This window comes from Opisthorchis viverrini (assembly GCF_000715545.1).
Source record: "Opisthorchis viverrini unplaced genomic scaffold opera_v5_121, whole genome shotgun sequence".
NCBI classification, from domain to species: domain Eukaryota; kingdom Metazoa; phylum Platyhelminthes; class Trematoda; order Opisthorchiida; family Opisthorchiidae; genus Opisthorchis; species Opisthorchis viverrini.
Window position 1 is genome coordinate 178,880 of NW_008751776.1, and position 17,871 is coordinate 196,750.

General features: G+C 45.7%; 1 protein-coding gene across 1 annotated transcript in view; it reads right to left on the reverse strand.

Moving 5' to 3' along the window:
* Positions 1–17,871, reverse strand: part of T265_13925 (hypothetical protein) — a gene marked incomplete at both ends in the record, with an annotated part of 53,240 nt that overhangs the window by 29,007 nt on the left and 6,362 nt on the right. Inside the window, one exon of the mRNA XM_009171193.1 lies at positions 6,321–6,551. Coding sequence (XP_009169457.1) covers positions 6,321–6,551 — 231 coding nt within the window. The remainder of the gene's footprint in view (positions 1–6,320; positions 6,552–17,871) is intronic.

Below are 17,871 nucleotides of genomic sequence, written 5' to 3' on the forward strand. Positions count from 1 at the left end.
CTACAAATATTTTGACCGAATCTGTGGCCTGTGTTAGGAGAAACAGCGGCAGAGAAGGCGGTCCACGCCCTGAGAGCATATAGATGGCCACCTCCCAAAGCACCTTATTGATGTTTCAGAATGACAAAAAGTAATCTACCACCATCAGACCGTTGGCCATCCATGCACTGGATGGATGAAGAACTTCCTCTGTACGTTGCGACAAGATCAGTAACGTGACAGTTAGTAACAGACAACCAGGGTAGGTAATGTGACCATACCATCAGACCGTTGGCCATCCATGCACTGGATGGATGAAGAACTTCCTCTGTACGTTGCGACAAGATCAGTAACGTGACGTAACAGAAAAGCACCTTATTGATGTTTCAGAATGACAAAAAGTAATCTACCACCATCAGACCGTTGGCCATCCATGCACTGGATGGATGAAGAACTTCCTCTGTACGTTGCGACAAGATCAGTAACGTGACAGTTAGTAACAGACAACCAGGGTAGGTAATGGTGACCATACAAGGCTGAAGGCATCTTAGGTCATATGCACAGCATCAGTAACCGAAAAACGAGGAACGAGTGGGCTAATAAATAACGTACTACTACATGAAAGCCTGGTTTCTTTACAGGGTTTGGTTTGTTTATCCCTTCGATTTCAACCCATGTACGTGGGCAAGGAAACCAACAACAGTGTGTGGTTGAATCCCTACCGTTCGTAGGCCTTAAATGATCTTTGTGCGATATTCCTCCTTGGAAATCCACCTTCTGGAGGTACCAAAATGCTTTCCCAGAGAGTAGTTCCTTGTTGGGGAGTTGCTGAGCTCATTAAATGAAGGACCCGGATGTTTCAAAAACTTCATTAAGTGTGCGATTGAGAACTCTATATCGTCTAAAGTGAAGACCTCAGATACTTACTATTCTTGCGGTGTTTCGTGACTAACACGTGGTTCAAAACAGGAACCTGTAAGGTAATCACTATCTAGCCAAACTCGAATATGGAACATAAAACAAGATAACGATAGGTATTCATTTATCGTGCGCTGTCATCCTGTGTGTTCTGTATTCTAACTGTGATACGGTCCAACCAATAGTGGTTGTCGTCAGGGCTAAACTATCGACCAGGTTAAGTCAAGCCCAATAGAAAAGAGCAAATCATCACAGCTTACGACACTGACCGATTAACTTCAAGGTCGACTGATAAATCTGGGCTTTCAAACCGTGTTGCTCATTTTCATGAAATACAACGACTGTTTGGGAACCCGCAGAATGCCACTTCTTCGGTTCTGCGATATCTGATTCTTCGACGGGCGTATCTCCCTTAAGGTGTTACTCGCTAACAGTGGACTATAAAGCACGAATCATGAGCTTTGGGCATTTCCAGTAGGGAAGTTTGCTATTCAGAAGTAACTAGAGTGCTTGGTAAGGCAAAACGTTCCCTCAGTTTCGGTTCTGGCAATTTTGTTTCCTCAAAGGAATACTGCGGTGCACGGAGGTGCTTTCCTTCCGATTGAGTTTTTTCCACTTTGTGGGAGGTGCCTCATGATAAAACATGATATAACGTCGGATCATTAAAAGCGCATATCTAAATTTGATAAGGTGATATTAAAAGCGCATATCTAAATTTGATAAGGAAAAACCTTAACACACGCGAAGTGAGGTGGGTAGAAGAAATGAGATGAACACGGTAGACGTTGCACTAGAACGATTGATCGCAAATCTGACCAGCAAAATCGTCCAGCTTAGCAAACATCGTGCCTAGCTGCCACGCCACCTGAACGAAGCACGAGGACTGAAATACTGCCCAAGCCTACCTAGACACGACAGTCGAGATGCACAGGTTGGGTTCGAACCACTAGTCACTAGGTTCGCGCTTTAACCAGTGGAAAGGAAGCTTGGAGGAAGTGAGGCTCGGAAAACTGACAAGTGGAAGAGTTCTTCTTGCGAGAAACATCCAAGACTGTTTGCGAAATACACTCATTTGTATACCAATCTAGTTTTTACGAGAGACTCAGCTGGGACCCCGGGATGAAACTCTCGTTTATGCTGTTTCTAGACGGTTCTTATCGAATAACCAGAGGTGCGCATATTTCAAAGCCGCAGCTTCCTAAACATCACCAACCTGCTCCCATTAGGACAGAAAATTGTACCCATTCCCCCGCGTTATTCTTCATTTCCTGGGTGAACAGAGATACGTCAAGACAACCGGTAGTTGGCACACTGTTTATATAGATGAAGAGCTGAGACCTAAATGTCAGCAAAGACGAGGACGACTGATTCGCAACGAAGAATCCAAATACATACAATAGAGAGGACATAAGGACCGGAAAAAGAGTGGAACGCGTGTACCATGATGGAAGTGAAACAGCTGGCTTATTAGTCACTCTGCCAGCATTTGGTTGTTGATCAGATATGAACTTGGATTCATGCACGCCATATTTTGGTCCACCATGTGCGTAGCTGAGGTACCAGATTGGACGCTATCAAAATTATTGAATGTGAAGGTAGATGTGAGGTGGATCACTGTGTCTTGTTTGTTTGTTTATAAATACAGAAGTCACCTGGGACGAATACCAACCACGGAGAACTGCCATGCCACCAGAAGGAAGCGTGAGGGCTGGGATATTGCCAGGTTGCCTAAGCCTAGACACAGGAAGTCGAGAGACATGGGTCGGATTCGAACCACGGACATTCCGATCAGTGAATTCGCGCTATATCCACTAAGCCATCTCGCCCCCAACCATGGACACGATTCAAATAATCCTGTTTGGAGGGGGGAATGATCCTGCTTGGATAGAATTGCCTGTACCGATGAGGTAACCAATGAACGATACATACACCTCGATTTTTGACAAGAAGTAGTATTTAACTTTCTCGAAATTTAGATCGTCCCCTGAAGAAAGTAACTTAGTGAGCCCTGAAACCAGTGCCACTGTGAAATGGATGAGAGTGCGGCCATTGATGTATAAACAATGCCTTAAAATGCAACATTAGCTCGCGTTTGAATAAGACCGAATAACTTTCTACCTTCACAGGCGTCATCGCGAATTCCGACAAACGTTTGCTTATGCATGTCTGTCATGAAAGGCGAAACGTTAATGGGGCAACGTTTGAAGAGTTTTCAGCAGTAGCGTTGCTTCGATACAAAAATGATACAATGAACTAAGGCAGTACTGATCAATCCTGGAACACTGATGAGCGATGCTGACCGTTTTGATCGGGAACTATCAGGTAAATGTAACAGGGTTCGACCCCCTGGTCCAAGGGTTCAAAGGTCACACGACCAAAAACAGGCCACCGCCACATGAATTCCAGTGGCTTTGGTAGGAATCCTGAGAAGTAGAATTGTTCCAACGGATCTGCATTACCAATATAATCTGTCCATACCCATATAAGCGCGTTTGAAACGTCTCCAAATTCAACAGTGGTGCTTCCGGGCATGACGGCCCACTCACATTATCAGTGTTCTCGTCAAGACGACCATTTTAGGCGTTAATTCCTACTAAGTTGACGAGGACAAGTGTGTCCAGAAATGGGAAATGGGTAATCTTGGCATGATTCAACAACTGCCAGTTTTAGGCAGGCAGGCATCTAGAATTGAAGACTTTTAAAATGAGGGATTGGGTGACGAGATCCATTCATTCATTAATTCTTCCTCAGAAGTGCCCACATAGGCGAAACTAAACAGGATGGTACGAATTCTCAAAACTGGTCACTTAAGCAGTTGCTAATTGGATATTCAACCAATTTTGACTTGAAATTGGCAGAACCCAGAAAAATTCATGTGGTGTGCCAGCGATGTCAGTTAGAGTAGAAAAAATGGAGACTTGCAAATGAGAGCTTATCGCAACAAGAATATCATAAACGAGCTAGTTAGCTGGATTCCAGGTGAGTCTCCCCTCAAAACCAAATTGGTATGCAAATGAATGTATTTTTCAAACAAACAACCATGTTTCAATTTGCCAGGTAGCCTGCTTACATCCANCCGTTTTGATCGGGAACTATCAGGTAAATGTAACAGGGTTCGACCCCCTGGTCCAAGGGTTCAAAGGTCACACGACCAAAAACAGGCCACCGCCACATGAATTCCAGTGGCTTTGGTGGGAATCCTGAGAAGTAGAATTGTTCCAACGGATCTACCAATATAATCTGTCCATACCCATATAAGCGCGTTTGAAACGTCTCCAAATCCAACAGTGGTGCTTCCGGGCATGACGGCCCACTCACATTATCAGTGTTCTCGTCAAGACGACCATTTTAGGCGTTAATTCCTACTAAGTTGACGAGGACAAGTGTGTCCAGAAATGGGAAATGGGTAATCTTGGCATGATTCAACAACTGCCAGTTTTAGACAGGCAGGCATCTAGAATTGAAGACTTTTAAAATGAGGGATTGGGTGACGAGATCCATTCATTCATTAATTCTTCCTCAGAAGTGCCCACATAGGCGAAACTAAACAGGATGGTACGAATTCTCAAAACTGGTCACTTAAGCAGTTGCTAATTGGATATTCAACCAATTTTGACTTGAAATTGGCAGAACCCAGAAAAATTCATGTGGTGTGCCAGCGATGTCAGTTAGAGTAGAAAAAATGGAGGCTTGCAAATGAGAGCTTATCGCAACAAGAATATCATAAACGAGCGAGTTAGCTGGATTCCAGGTGAGTCTCCCCTCAAAACCAAATTGGTATGCAAATGAATGTATTTTTCAAACAAACAACCATGTTTCAATTTGCCAGGTAGCCTGCTTACATCCACTTCCAAGGCTTCTGTGCTCTGATCACAAATCGTGATTGAGGAGACCATTCTCCACCGTCTAACTGTACCGTCATTGTGAACCGCATCGTTTCCAAAATTTCCAGTAGTCTCGAATATAAAATTTTCCAAGAGACCAATTAAGACCATGTTAGTCCCAGTTCCATGATATTCGATCTGAACTTGATACCTTTTGATACCTCCAACTACTAACAAAGACCACTCGACGTGTCATCGATGGGTAACTTTCTCTCCGAATAGGGACCGGAGGGCATAGTCCGTGTGTTGGATTCCTCTGTATTAGGGCACCAAGCAAGCACATGAACACAGGTTTGGGGTACCTTCGGCTTTATGATACTCAGAGAGGTTGCTTCTCTGAAGAATGCACAGTAGCATTCACGGTCATTCACGTTTAAACAGACAGAACAAAGTTCATTACGGTAGCCTACAGAAAGGCGGGACATTGATGAAGAACCGACCGAAAGCGGTCTCTCATTTTTGGGTAAGGATTTCACCACTCAACGACGTTGCGTCAGTCAAACACAGTGGTTTTTTCTGAAGTTCGTCTCTCCTTAGGGAGATGGACAATTGAATGTCCCATGGCTAACTAAATTGGTCTTTGGATAGGGAGTCTCTCTTACAGCATTCTTTTTAAAGGGGGAAAACCACATCATCAAGATGTGGATCGACTCCCAAGTATTCAAAAAACTTGCCACGTGAGTTGAAAATGAGGGCATCCTCTGAAGAATTGTACTGTGCATTAAACAAGGAAGCTTCACCGTTTGGTGATGTGACGTTTATCCACTTCTCTCCAGATATAGTTCTTCCAACCTAGAGAGATCAACTTCAGAAGAGACCGCTTGTGGTTATTATCATTACTCATCATCGTTCATCGTGATCCGCTCGGAGAAGGGCCCTTGTGTAGGTCTCTTCACACGACCTCCTGATAAGATGCAACCACAACAGTTATGCACCACGTGAACAAGATTTCATTAGCTTGTGGGCAGTTAGCCGTATAGTTAGACCCATTAGACCATTAGAACCATTAGAACCATAGTTATAGACCCATTTGGCATAATTAAGCAAGGAAGCGCACTACACAGGTATTTCAATTCTGGTTTTTGATGCTCTCCTTTCTCATGAACGCTTGGGGCGGTCCTCATCGAGTTATGGTGGTTTTGCAAAAGGTATCCGTTTGGAAGTTTACAGAAGGCGGACATTTGATGCAGTACGCTGGGCGCAAGAGTTCGACACAGACCGATTGAGCGTACCGTAGTGCTTGTGATAGAACCTACACAAACTAGTCAGCAAATGCATATTCCAAAAGGTAAAAAACTGCGACCCCTTGATGCCCACCTGAGGGTTCCCAATATGGACGGCGTGGGCAGGTTGGATACTATGTTTTATGCACAAGGAACGTGGCTAAAAATTCCTTTATAAAATAGAAAGAAGCACATGTGTTGACTGAGTTAATGAATACAATACCCGTGATTCGAACCAAAGTAAAGCAAAGACGAAAATTTGGTTTTCGCCCCAACAAGACTCATTGTTGTCAAACAAGCATCAACTATGACTCACTAGGACTGGCTTCAAGCACGTGATGAGTTCGGCAAAACGACGGCGTTCTTCAACCACAGCTCGTCGTAGATTGACGCGTTCCAGTTCGGCCAGTGTGCGTTGTTTCAACTCCAAATCATGTTTGATAAAGTTCAACTGAACATTGTCACCAGTGCTTGTCGTATTTGGAAGCATCATATCGGTCGTTGCGGAGCTGCGGTCACTGGAATCCGGATGCGCAGAGACACTGCCCTATAACAGTGGGGAAGCGAACAGTAGGTGAGGGCGCCAGATTCAACATCTATCGGACGGGATATAGGAAAATCAGTAAGGTTAAGCTAGATTAGTCCGGTGTCACGTAGCTCCCTTTCACTCGTAACCGGGTAGAAAACACGTCACAACTTAGACTCAAGTGAGGTGGTCAGAGCGCGAATTTACTGACCGGAAGGTCCGTGATTCGAACCCGACCTCTGCCTGTCGACTTCCCCAGTCTAGGCTTGGGCAACCTGACAGTATCCCAGCCCTCGTGCTTCCTTCGGGTGACATGGCAGCTAGGCACCGGAAAAGCGTTACAGCTGAACGAGACTCAAGCCCTGAGTGGAAACGGAACAACCTCCGATTAGCCGTTTTCTTCTTTAGAATATCACGGCTAATTCCACGACCCTTACAAAGGTATTCTTATTTAGTGAAATATCAGCGCAACTGATTAGTAATTCATTCATTCAAACTACTGACCGTCCCTCCTGGAAATAACTACTCGTTGGAGTGCTGTTTATCAGTTTACTCGCTGTCATGGTGGTCTGCTCTGTTGCCGCTGTCGCTTTCGAGTGGGAAGACTTCTGGCTTACTGTACAGTATTCCTTAAACACGAAGCCATCTCTGTTAAAGAAGACTCATCTTTCACCGATAATATTCTTACAGAATTTCCTCTATTGTGATCCACCTTAAAGGGTGAAATACACTCCAATAACAGGGAAGACGGACAACACTACTCATAAAGTTGCTGAAAGCTCTCCCAGGGCCAACTATTGGTTTCGCCATTGTTTGAGATCACCGGGTAGGCTCCGAGTTTCCATCAGCGCCTTACGTTGGGCGCAGACTAGACACACTTCACGAAATACACTCGACTGCATAGTAATTTGGTTTTAACGGGAGACTTAACTGAATCTAACTGATTGTGAAGACAGAAGGCTGATTGCGCAATTAGGGTACTAGGCGTCTAATCTTGATTTGCTAGTCCATCAGCAAGTTGAACAGATCGCGCAACAAACAATGCCGATTCAATATTCTGCAAAATCATCAAAATCTTCTTTACTAAGGTTGATGCATCCCCATCGATAATTTAACTAACGAAACAGCATCATTCGTTATAAAATCACGAACGTTTGAGAAATGATAAAAGCATCATACGTAAATCTACACTGCATTGCCAGATAGTTGTGGTTTAGTGAAGCTTATTCGTGTTTAGCTAGGCAGACTTGTTTAAAGGGCCAAGGCACATAGGTGTGTTAAAATGCATCTATCATGACTACTGAGATGCAGATCTGCAGGGAACAATTAGTCTTCAGGAGAACGGTTAAAACGTCGTGTATATTGCGGCAATTCTATCCCGAAGGACAAAAATGACTTGTTCACTACTGGACAAAATACATTCAATCCACTTCCCACTTCCGTCCGTTCAGAGACCCAAAATTCCAGGTGACGGTAAACGGATTATCACCGGCCTGGTCGTATTCCGATCGTCATTAATGAGTTGTTGGTCATTAAACGTGTTGCCCAAAAAACTAATTGGCTGTGACAAAGTGGCCGTAAAACTGTGCAACAAACTGCGATCGCAGCTGAAAGCAACACCCACAGATACACTATATTATGCTTTACGTCCCTTTTCAGTGTGGCACTCGATTATGTGCTGGCAAGCATACCGCCGGGCAAATTCTGTTGCGATGCATAAATGTCACTGCCGTGTACGAATGTGAACAGTCCCGTCACAACTGAGTGCAGAGTCACTGTTGTTAGCTGACGGTGACTATACGGTACGGGTCGCGAATTCCATCCGATTTTGTCACTGACTGCGCAAAAATGCCACCAGGAGCTCTATTTTGTGAAACCAGACAGACACTGTTCCACCTATTTTCTTTTCACGATTTTTCTAACATAAATGGCACAGGGGCTAGTGCCCTAGATGGATCAGGAGGACAGATTTGGGATTGCGGTCGGGTGCTAGAGATCGGGTGATAAGATTCCACGGAAACCGACAAAGTGCGTATTCGATGAGCATGAAGAAGTTCACTTCACAGGATGATCTCGACAGTATAACTAATATAGCTGAGAACGAAACATGTGGCGCTCTCGATTCTGTGTTAGACTGGCGTCAATGTCAATAGGTGACAGAACTTAGCCAGCCACATCCCAGGCAACGCAGTTACGCGAACTGACAACTGAAGCACATTTTCAGGAAAACATCAAGGTTTTAGTGAAATGAACACAGATACCAGCCTAGCGTTTTCGCTGCTGTTCGAAAATGCGGAACTACAATGCCCAACCAGTAAACAATCGTCCTTTCCCACGTCAAGTCACCTCCATTTTGGTTTCCTTCCCAGGCAACAATCTCCTCATGGAAGTATGTCCATGTATTGGCACACAGAGTTAAGAGTAAAAATGATAATAGAAGTAAAAATTCACCCAAAAGACCGGGAAGAATTGCTCGTCTCGGTTGTATAGTTTCATCCTCGCGGTTCGGCATGCGCTTCACACCTGCAAAGTGTAAAGTGTTACTGCAAGATTGGGTGGGCTCAAACCCTAGCCTCATGCTTGCGGATGAACCGATTGAGGTAGTAGACAAATTTGTTTACCTGGGCAGCTGTATCAGTCCCGGTGGTCTCACGAAAGAGGAAATTTCCATTCAGACTGGGAAGGCCAGAGCAGCTTTTGCGAACCTACGTCATCTGTGGCGTAGGCGTGACATCAGCTTCCCTGTCAAGGGTCGAGTTGACAATGCTACGGTGCGCTCCATATTACTATATGGATCAGAAACCTGGCCGCTACACGCCGAGGACATCAAAAGACTTTCGGTGTTTGACCATCGATGTCTTCGGAGCATTGCCCGAATCGGGTGGGAACACCGGATCAGCAATTCTGAAGTACGTTGAATGGTATTCGGAGGAAATAACTCACCCTCGATAGATGAACTGATCACACTGCATAGGTTGCGCTGGCTTGGCCACGTGCCCCGTATGCCAGTCGACCGACTTCCTCGAAGGGCTCTTTTCGCACAACCACGTGAAGGTTGGAAGAGAGTCAGAGGCGGTCAACCAATGACTTGGCAGCGAAGTATGGAAGCCATTACCAGCAAACTAAGCTGCGCTGGTCATTGCCATCTTCCTGGATGGGGAACCCGAGACGGGCCACATCAATGGCTAGAGACATTCTCATATATGGCCCAGTCGCGCCCTCAATGGCGCTCGTGAATCAAAGCTATTGCCTTCAATGCATAGCTCCTTTTCCAACCTCCTCACCACTTGACAGCCCACTGACAGTGCTGGATTTATGCACCAATTTATCAGCTCCCGCCTGCAACGCGCAGCTACCTCCCTCTCCCCCCAAACCATCGGTGAACGAAACTGCGGCAGCTACAACCACAGTACGACGAGTACGCTGTTGATGATGATGACAGGGAGACGGATTACGTCGGTTGGCCGACGGATTTCAAATAACCTCAAGCTCAAAGTCCTACTATAGAAAGGGATCAGCAAAGTGCCAACACTGTATCTTACGAAATTCGTGTTTAACATACGAGTAGAGGCCTGTGAATGTATTTTTGCTTTGTCTAACAATAAAAGTTGACCAAAATTCAAGTTCTCATTTGTGAATAGGTTCTGTCGAAACTCGCTTAGCAATGCTGTGACGTGTGCTCTCGTTTCCGTCGGCGATAAAATCTAGACACACTGTTTACATTCACACAGTTCGGGGACAAGTCATCAACTAGCACGCGGCATGCTCACATCCCGCTCTCCGTAGCCTAAATATTGAGATGACTCACTTATGAACTGCTGACCAAGGGGAGTGTGGTTAGAAACGAGCCCAGGCTTTGTGCTCCCTTGGCGTTGTTCCAGCTCTCACGATTCTTGTTGTTGAACAGCACAGGCCACGATACCGACAGAGGCAGTGTACGGATTTATAATGTCTGATTCAGTCGGCAGCCACTAGTGCCATCTCCGGTTGATCCTGGTCGCTTATCTACTCGAAATTCGATTAGTATTTACTGTAGAGATCCAAATTTTGGAGGCTGGGGGTGAGAGGGCTCAAGTGGTTGGTGAGCGAATTCATTGACCGGAAGGTCCGTGATTCGAACCCGACCTCTGTCTCTTGATTTTCCCTGTCTAGGCTTGGGCGACCTTGCAGTTTCCCAGCCCTCGTGCTTCCTTCGGGTAGCATGGCAGCTAGGCGCCGGAAGGGTGTTAACGCTGAGAGATTATTTTGGAGGTTAATTTACTTCCATAAGATTGTATTTTATTTGAATGGTTGTGAGCCGCTCTTCAAGTAGTGATTGAGACAGACCCTAGTCTTAATAACGTCGTTACTCAAGAAAACCATCAAAATTAACCCATTCCGGAACTAAGATACGGTTTCCCTGAACGGCGCTCACCAATCCATTCTATCAAACCTAGACACCACAGATGTGAGCCCCTTACAGGTACCAGCAAGATGGATTGGTTGAACGTGAGCCATACGGGTTGTGTTGATTCAGAACATGAACAAGATTATCTGAGAGAGCTTGAGTACTGACATGGGTGGGGCCCAACATTCCTCACCGGAAGGTTCGTGGTTCGAACCCAATCTTGACATGTCAACTATTCGTATCTAGACTGCGGCAAGCTGGCATTATCTAAGCCATCGTACATACTTTGAGTTGTATACACTGCAGGAGTACCACGTTATTATCATCACGCTTATTTGACCAGTGTCTCCACAGATAGCTCCCTGGCTTGACGGAAGAAGCTATTTTCAATCGATTCTTGAATATCAGCCGCTCCCAGTCTGCCAGAACCCTTAGATTTATGGGATGTATTGGTACCCAGAAAATGTATGAAATTTATCGTTATCCACTCATGTACGATCATGAAATAATGGGAAAGGAAAAAGAATCCGCAAGACGGGAAGATGATGAATTTATAAACAACTAGATTCATCAACAATCGGACATCTGAATGGAACAACGTGCGATAACCCAATATCCGTCGGACCATCATCATCATCATCATCGATAGCATAGCACCAGTACACAACACTGATGCGTTTCCGCCGTGAAGTCATGATTTACTGGAAAGCTTTATTGTAGAGAAGGGAATAGAAACGGACGCCAACCTACCACAATCATCCCTAGACTCATTCAGGCAATCTGGATAGGAACTGACAACAAGGTCATCGACATTGATTAGCATCCATATCTAGGAGCCAGGCACAGCAGGGATCACGCGGTCTCCATCCTGAAAGTTTCAAAACTTTTCGTAATCCCATTCACGCCCCCTCTCTGTTTACGCCACTCTCAATTGGGCATGGAAAACAGCACTCTCTTAGGCTAATGATGACTTGGCATGCACAATACATAGTCTGATCGACCTAGCTTCTGGTGCTGTGGAAGTTCCCATCGCATAACTAAACACTCGCTTTCGAACTGCCTCGTTACGGAGTGCGAAGGCCAGAGCAGCTTTTGCGAACCTACGTCATCTGTGGCGTAGGCGTGACATCAGCTTCCCTGTCAAGGGTCGAGTTGACAATGCTGCGGTGCGCTCCATATTACTATATGGATCAGAAACCTGGCCGCTACACGCCGAGGACATCAAAAGACTTTCAGTGTTTGACCATCGATGTCTTCGGAGCATTGCCCGAATCGGGTGGGAACACCGGATCAGCAATTCTGAAGTACGTTGAATGGTATTCGGAGGAAATAACTCACCCTCGATAGATGAACTGATCACACTGCATAGGTTGCGCTGGCTTGGCCACGTGCCCCGTATGCCAGTCGACCGACTTCCTCGAAGGGCTCTTTTCGCACAACCACGTGAAGGTTGGAAGAGAGTCAGAGGCGGTCAACCAATGACTTGGCAGCGAAGTATGGAAGCCATTACCAGCAAACTAAGCTGCGCTGGTCATTGCCATCTTCCTGGATGGGGAACCCGAGACGGGCCACATCAATGGCTAGAGACATTCTCATATATGGCCCAGTCGCGCCCTCAATGGCGCTCGTGAATCAAAGCTATTGCCTTCAATGCATAGCTCCTTTTCCAACCTCCTCACCACTTGACAGCCCACTGACAGTGCTGGATTTATGCACCAATTTATCAGCTCCCGCCTGCAACGCGCAGCTACCTCCCTCTCCCCCCAAACCATCGGTGAACAAAACTGCGGCAGCTACAACCACAGTACGACGAGTACGCTGTTATTACAGCTCACAATGATGATGATGACAGGGAGACGGATTACGTCGCTTGGCCGACGGATTTCAAATAACCTCAAGCTCAAAGTCCTACTATAGAAAGGGATCAGCAAAGTGCCAACACTGTATCTTACGAAATTCGTGTTTAACATACGAGTAGAGGCCTGTGAATGTATTTTTGCTTTGTCTAACAATAAAAGTTGACCAAAATTCAAGTTCTCATTTGTGAATAGGTTCTGTCGAAACTCGCTTAGCAATGCTGTGACGTGTGCTCTCGTTTCCGTCGGCGATAAAATCTAGACACACTGTTTACATTCACACAGTTCGGGGACAAGTCATCAACTAGCACGCGGCATGCTCACATCCCGCTCTCCGTAGCCTAAATATTGAGATGACTCACTTATGAACTGCTGACCAAGGGGAGTGTGGTTAGAAACGAGCCCAGGCTTTGTGCTCCCTTGGCGTTGTTCCAGCTCTCACGATTCTTGTTGTTGAACAGCACAGGCCACGATACCGACAGAGGCAGTGTACGGATTTATAATGTCTGATTCAGTCGGCAGCCACTAGTGCCATCTCCGGTTGATCCAGGTCGCTTATCTACTCGAAATTCGATTAGTATTTACTGTAGAGATCCAAATTTTGGAGGCTGGGGGTGAGAGGGCTCAAGTGGTTGGTGAGCGAATTCATTGACCGGAAGGTCCGTGATTCGAACCCGACCTCTGTCTCTTGATTTCCCCTGTCTAGGCTTGGGCGACCTTGCAGTTTCCCAGCCCTCGTGCTTCCTTCGGGTAGCATGGCAGCTAGGCGCCGGAAGGGTGTTAACGCTGAGAGATTATTTTGGAGGTTAATTCACTTCCATAAGATTGTATTTTATTTGAATGGTTGTGAGCCGCTCTTCAAGTAGTGATTGAGACAGACCCTAGTCTTAATAACGTCGTTACTCAAGAAAACTATCAAAATCGACCCATTCCGGAACTAAGATACGGTTTCCCTGAACGGCGCTCACCAATCCATTCTATCAAACCTAGACACCACAGATGTGAGCCCCTTACAGGTACCAGCAAGATGGATTGGTTGAACGTGAGCCATACGGGTTGTGTTGATTCAGAACATGAACAAGATTATCTGAGAGAGCTTGAGTACTGACATGGGTGGGGCCCAACATTCCTCACCGGAAGGTTCGTGGTTCGAACCCAATCTTGACATGTCAACTATTCGTATCTAGACTGCGGCAAGCTGGCATTATCTAAGCCATCGTACATACTTTGAGTTGTATACACTGCAGGAGTACCACGTTATTATCATCACGCTTATTTGACCAGTGTCTCCACAGATAGCTCCCTGGCTTGACGGAAGAAGCTATTTTCAATCGATTCTTGAATATCAGCCGCTCCCAGTCTGCCAGAACCCTTAGATTTATGGGATGTATTGGTACCCGAAAAATGTATGAAATTTATCGTTATCCACTCATGTACGATCATGAAATAATGGGAAAGGAAAAAGAATCCAAAAGACGGGAGATGATGAATTTTATAAACAACTAGATTCATCAACAATCGGACATCTGAATGGAACAACGTGCGATAACCCAATATCCGTCGGACCATCATCATCATCATCATCGATAGCATAGCACCAGTACACAACACTGATGCGTTTCCGCCGTGAAGTCATGATTTACTGGAAAGCTTTATTGTAGAGAAGGGAATAGAAACGGACGCCAACCTACCACAATCATCCCTAGACTCATTCAGGCAATCTGGATAGGAACTGACAACAAGGTTATCGACATTGATTAGCGTCCATATCTAGGAGCCAGGCACAGCAGGGATCACGCGGTCTCCATCCTGAAAGTTTCAAAACTTTTCGTAATCCCATTCACGCCCCCTCTCTGTTTACGCCACTCTCAATTGGGCATGGAAAACAGCACTCTCTTAGGCTAATGATGACTTGGCATGCACAATACATAGTCTGATCGACCTAGCTTCTGGTGCTGTGGAAGTTCCCATCGCATAACTAAACACTCGCTTTCGAACTGCCTCGTTACGGATTCTCCGACACCAACTAACTGCGGTTCTGAGACAACGAAAACCTGGAGGTCTCTCAGTTCCGCCTCTCAACAAAGCCGAGTCTTACACCCATACAGCAAAACGGCCGTACTGTAGTCTGATACACACGTCCCTTGAGATTCAGGAATATACCGCTTTACCGCCATACTTGTCTCAACTCAGCAAACGCGACTCAAGCCTGGCAGATTTGTGCATTGATCTCATCTGCCACACTACCATCGGAACTAATACAATTTCCAAGATATGTAAAACGCTTCACCAATTTAGGTGACTCTCGGTTGATCGTAAGTGGCGGGTTCAGTGACTGCTTGTCCAGCACCATGACCTTACAGTTCGTGGGTGCAATTTGCATGCCAAAAGACGGGATTCCGGTTAGTTCATCCATTTTTCGAAGACGGGAACGATGTCGTTCGCATATTATGGATCGACAAAGTCTTCGTCAGCAGCTATCTGAACGCAAGGGCTCCGAAGACCTTCCAGCGTTCGCCCTCATTATCTCGCCGGTCAGGAAATTAAATAGGAATAGAGCGAGTGGGTAACCGTGATGGACATCGTATGAACCCAATGAGTTTAATGGTTCTTCTCCTAGCCTAGCTAGATAAAAAAACAGAGGCCCTTGACGAGTTCGTTGATAAGGTTAGCATAGTTGAGTCACTGATATGCAAAATGAAATGAAAATTCCTACTCCAACCCTCTGAGAAGGCTATAACAAACAGCCCGGTACGGACAAGACTTCGTTATGCCAGTGCCAGAAGACTTGCAATACAGCCCCCCCAACCACCCACGAGGAAACACCCAGGTTAGGAACCATTTTGGCATCTCCCGAAAGTGTTCCCCGTAGTCAGGCTACTGTGTTTCCAATGGCGTTAGAGCATAAATACCGGTAGAAATGAGGATTGAATGATCTAGGGGTTAAAATGGTTTATTTATCAAAGAGGCTGGTTTGTTTACCTGCTTTCGTTGGTTGTTTTGTGCCGTAACTTAAACAACATATCCAGTCCTCGCTAGATCGTTATCAAAACACCAGCTAACGAGAATTAAAAAACATTGTGTCACAAGTTCATTTAATGTGACAAAAACAATTGCGCACACAATTCACGTAACCTAAACGGAAAGATATTTGAAGGGATATAACAGGTGATTAGACATCTGCTGCCAGGCTAGCTAAGGTGCTCTGTTGTCAGTTATTGGAATTAGGAACCAGCTTAATTTTGTTGCCCACTAGATCCCAATTCTGTTCACAATCTGCACCAGATCGGATGTGGTGCGCGAGCAGAAACCACGTCGCGAATTTGGAAAATGAACAAGACAGCACTGAATCGAATTTTTCTTCATACCAGCGTTTTGTAGGTTCCCATGCACCAACCTGAAGAATCCGGGTGGCTGAACAGGTAAGACCAAGTAGTATCATCTCAACAACCTTAGTTCGAGCCGCACACCCTAGATTTGAATGTCGACCCCCATCCTCAAGCACGTTTCTTTGGAAGCGTGCTCCATTGGACAAAGTGTTTCTCACCACTCGTGTCTGAAAGCTGCCTATAACCCCATCTCACTGACTTATTCGAACACAGTCTCAGGTGAAATTAATAGTCAGTTCTCAAACTGTATATTCACATGCACAACGGCACTGGTTGTCGCATAGGAGCTATTCACATCGAGATTCTCTAAATAACGAGCAGGAACAGATCGGGCTGAACAACTCATACGTGGATTTATTTAATCCAGAACGGACACTTGTGAGCAAAAACAGTCGTCGCGACAGTAGCAAAGCGATGAGTCAGGCAGCTGACCCGTTTGACAGCCAATCACGTGCTGTCAGCATGCGACAACAGAACTACTCATCGTCACCCGTACACGGACGACCTGCTGCCCTTGTTTGCATCGATTTTTCTGCAGCAATGGCTGGCTCCAGTACAATGGGCACATGTGTGCGTATGCTGAGAATGTATGAAAAAACGGGACAGTTATCTGTGGGTTATCAGTTCTTCGCTCACATTGGATACTTTCAACCACGTCTCATACCACAAAACAACACGCGTAACACCCGAAGGTTGCACGAGGGCTGGGATACTACCAGGTTACCCAAGCCTAGACAGGGAAAGTCGAGAGTCAGAGGTCGGGTTTGAACCACGGACCTTTCGGTCAGTAAATTCGTGTTCTAACCAATTGGGCCATCTCGCCCCCTGAGCACAAAGAAGCACGGAAAGCGATCTTGGCGTGACAAAAAAACATCTGCTGCGCACTCAAAATGTTTGTACAAAGAGCAATACTAAGTGAGTAATGCTCACCTACAAAGAGAACATGGAAAGTATAGAGTTATAAGCAATAAGCAGGTTCCCAGTATGCAAGTTAGATATTAACGCACGCGGGACCTCCTGCTACAGGACAATCCCCTAATAGAAAGATCTGCGTGGGCTTTCTGGAAGTTCGTTCGATTCAGCAAGTAGTGAAAGAAGCGAACCGGACGAAGGAGTGAGTAGCCCCATGCACAGGTGAACGGAAACGATAGTTTAATACAACTACGACGGGCAAACTATCCCGAGTTAATGCAAGGCGCTGGTATCATTTCGTCTGTACTGCGGACAGCAAAGCTTCTTTCCAGTCCCAATGATGTCCACTGTTGCGAGGGTACGGCTGGTTCGTTTAGGTGTACCCAGAAATAACCCAACAACAAAAGACCTGTCAATCAACCGGTTAGACGGAACACCTTTAGAAGTAAGGTTCCCACCCACGTCACCCAACAAGAGTTGTGTTCGTCATGAGCTTCAATCACTTGTTCAAAATCAGATGCCAGAAACTGACATAACAGGTGATGTAAAATCCGTTTGTGACGTCCTCTTCTAACGTGTCTCGCAAACACTCACCCCAGAGCAAAAAACACGCATTTCGGTAGACAAGGAATCAGCGCATAGATAGCATATGATCATATCCTCATGGTTTATGGGTTGAAAGTGTCCCACAAGTGAAGCACATTCTGCGCAATGGGACAACAGAGGTGGAAAACTTGAGAAGAGTTCGGGCCCTCCCCCCGACAGTTAACATCACAGACTTCCGTTTCGACGGTTCG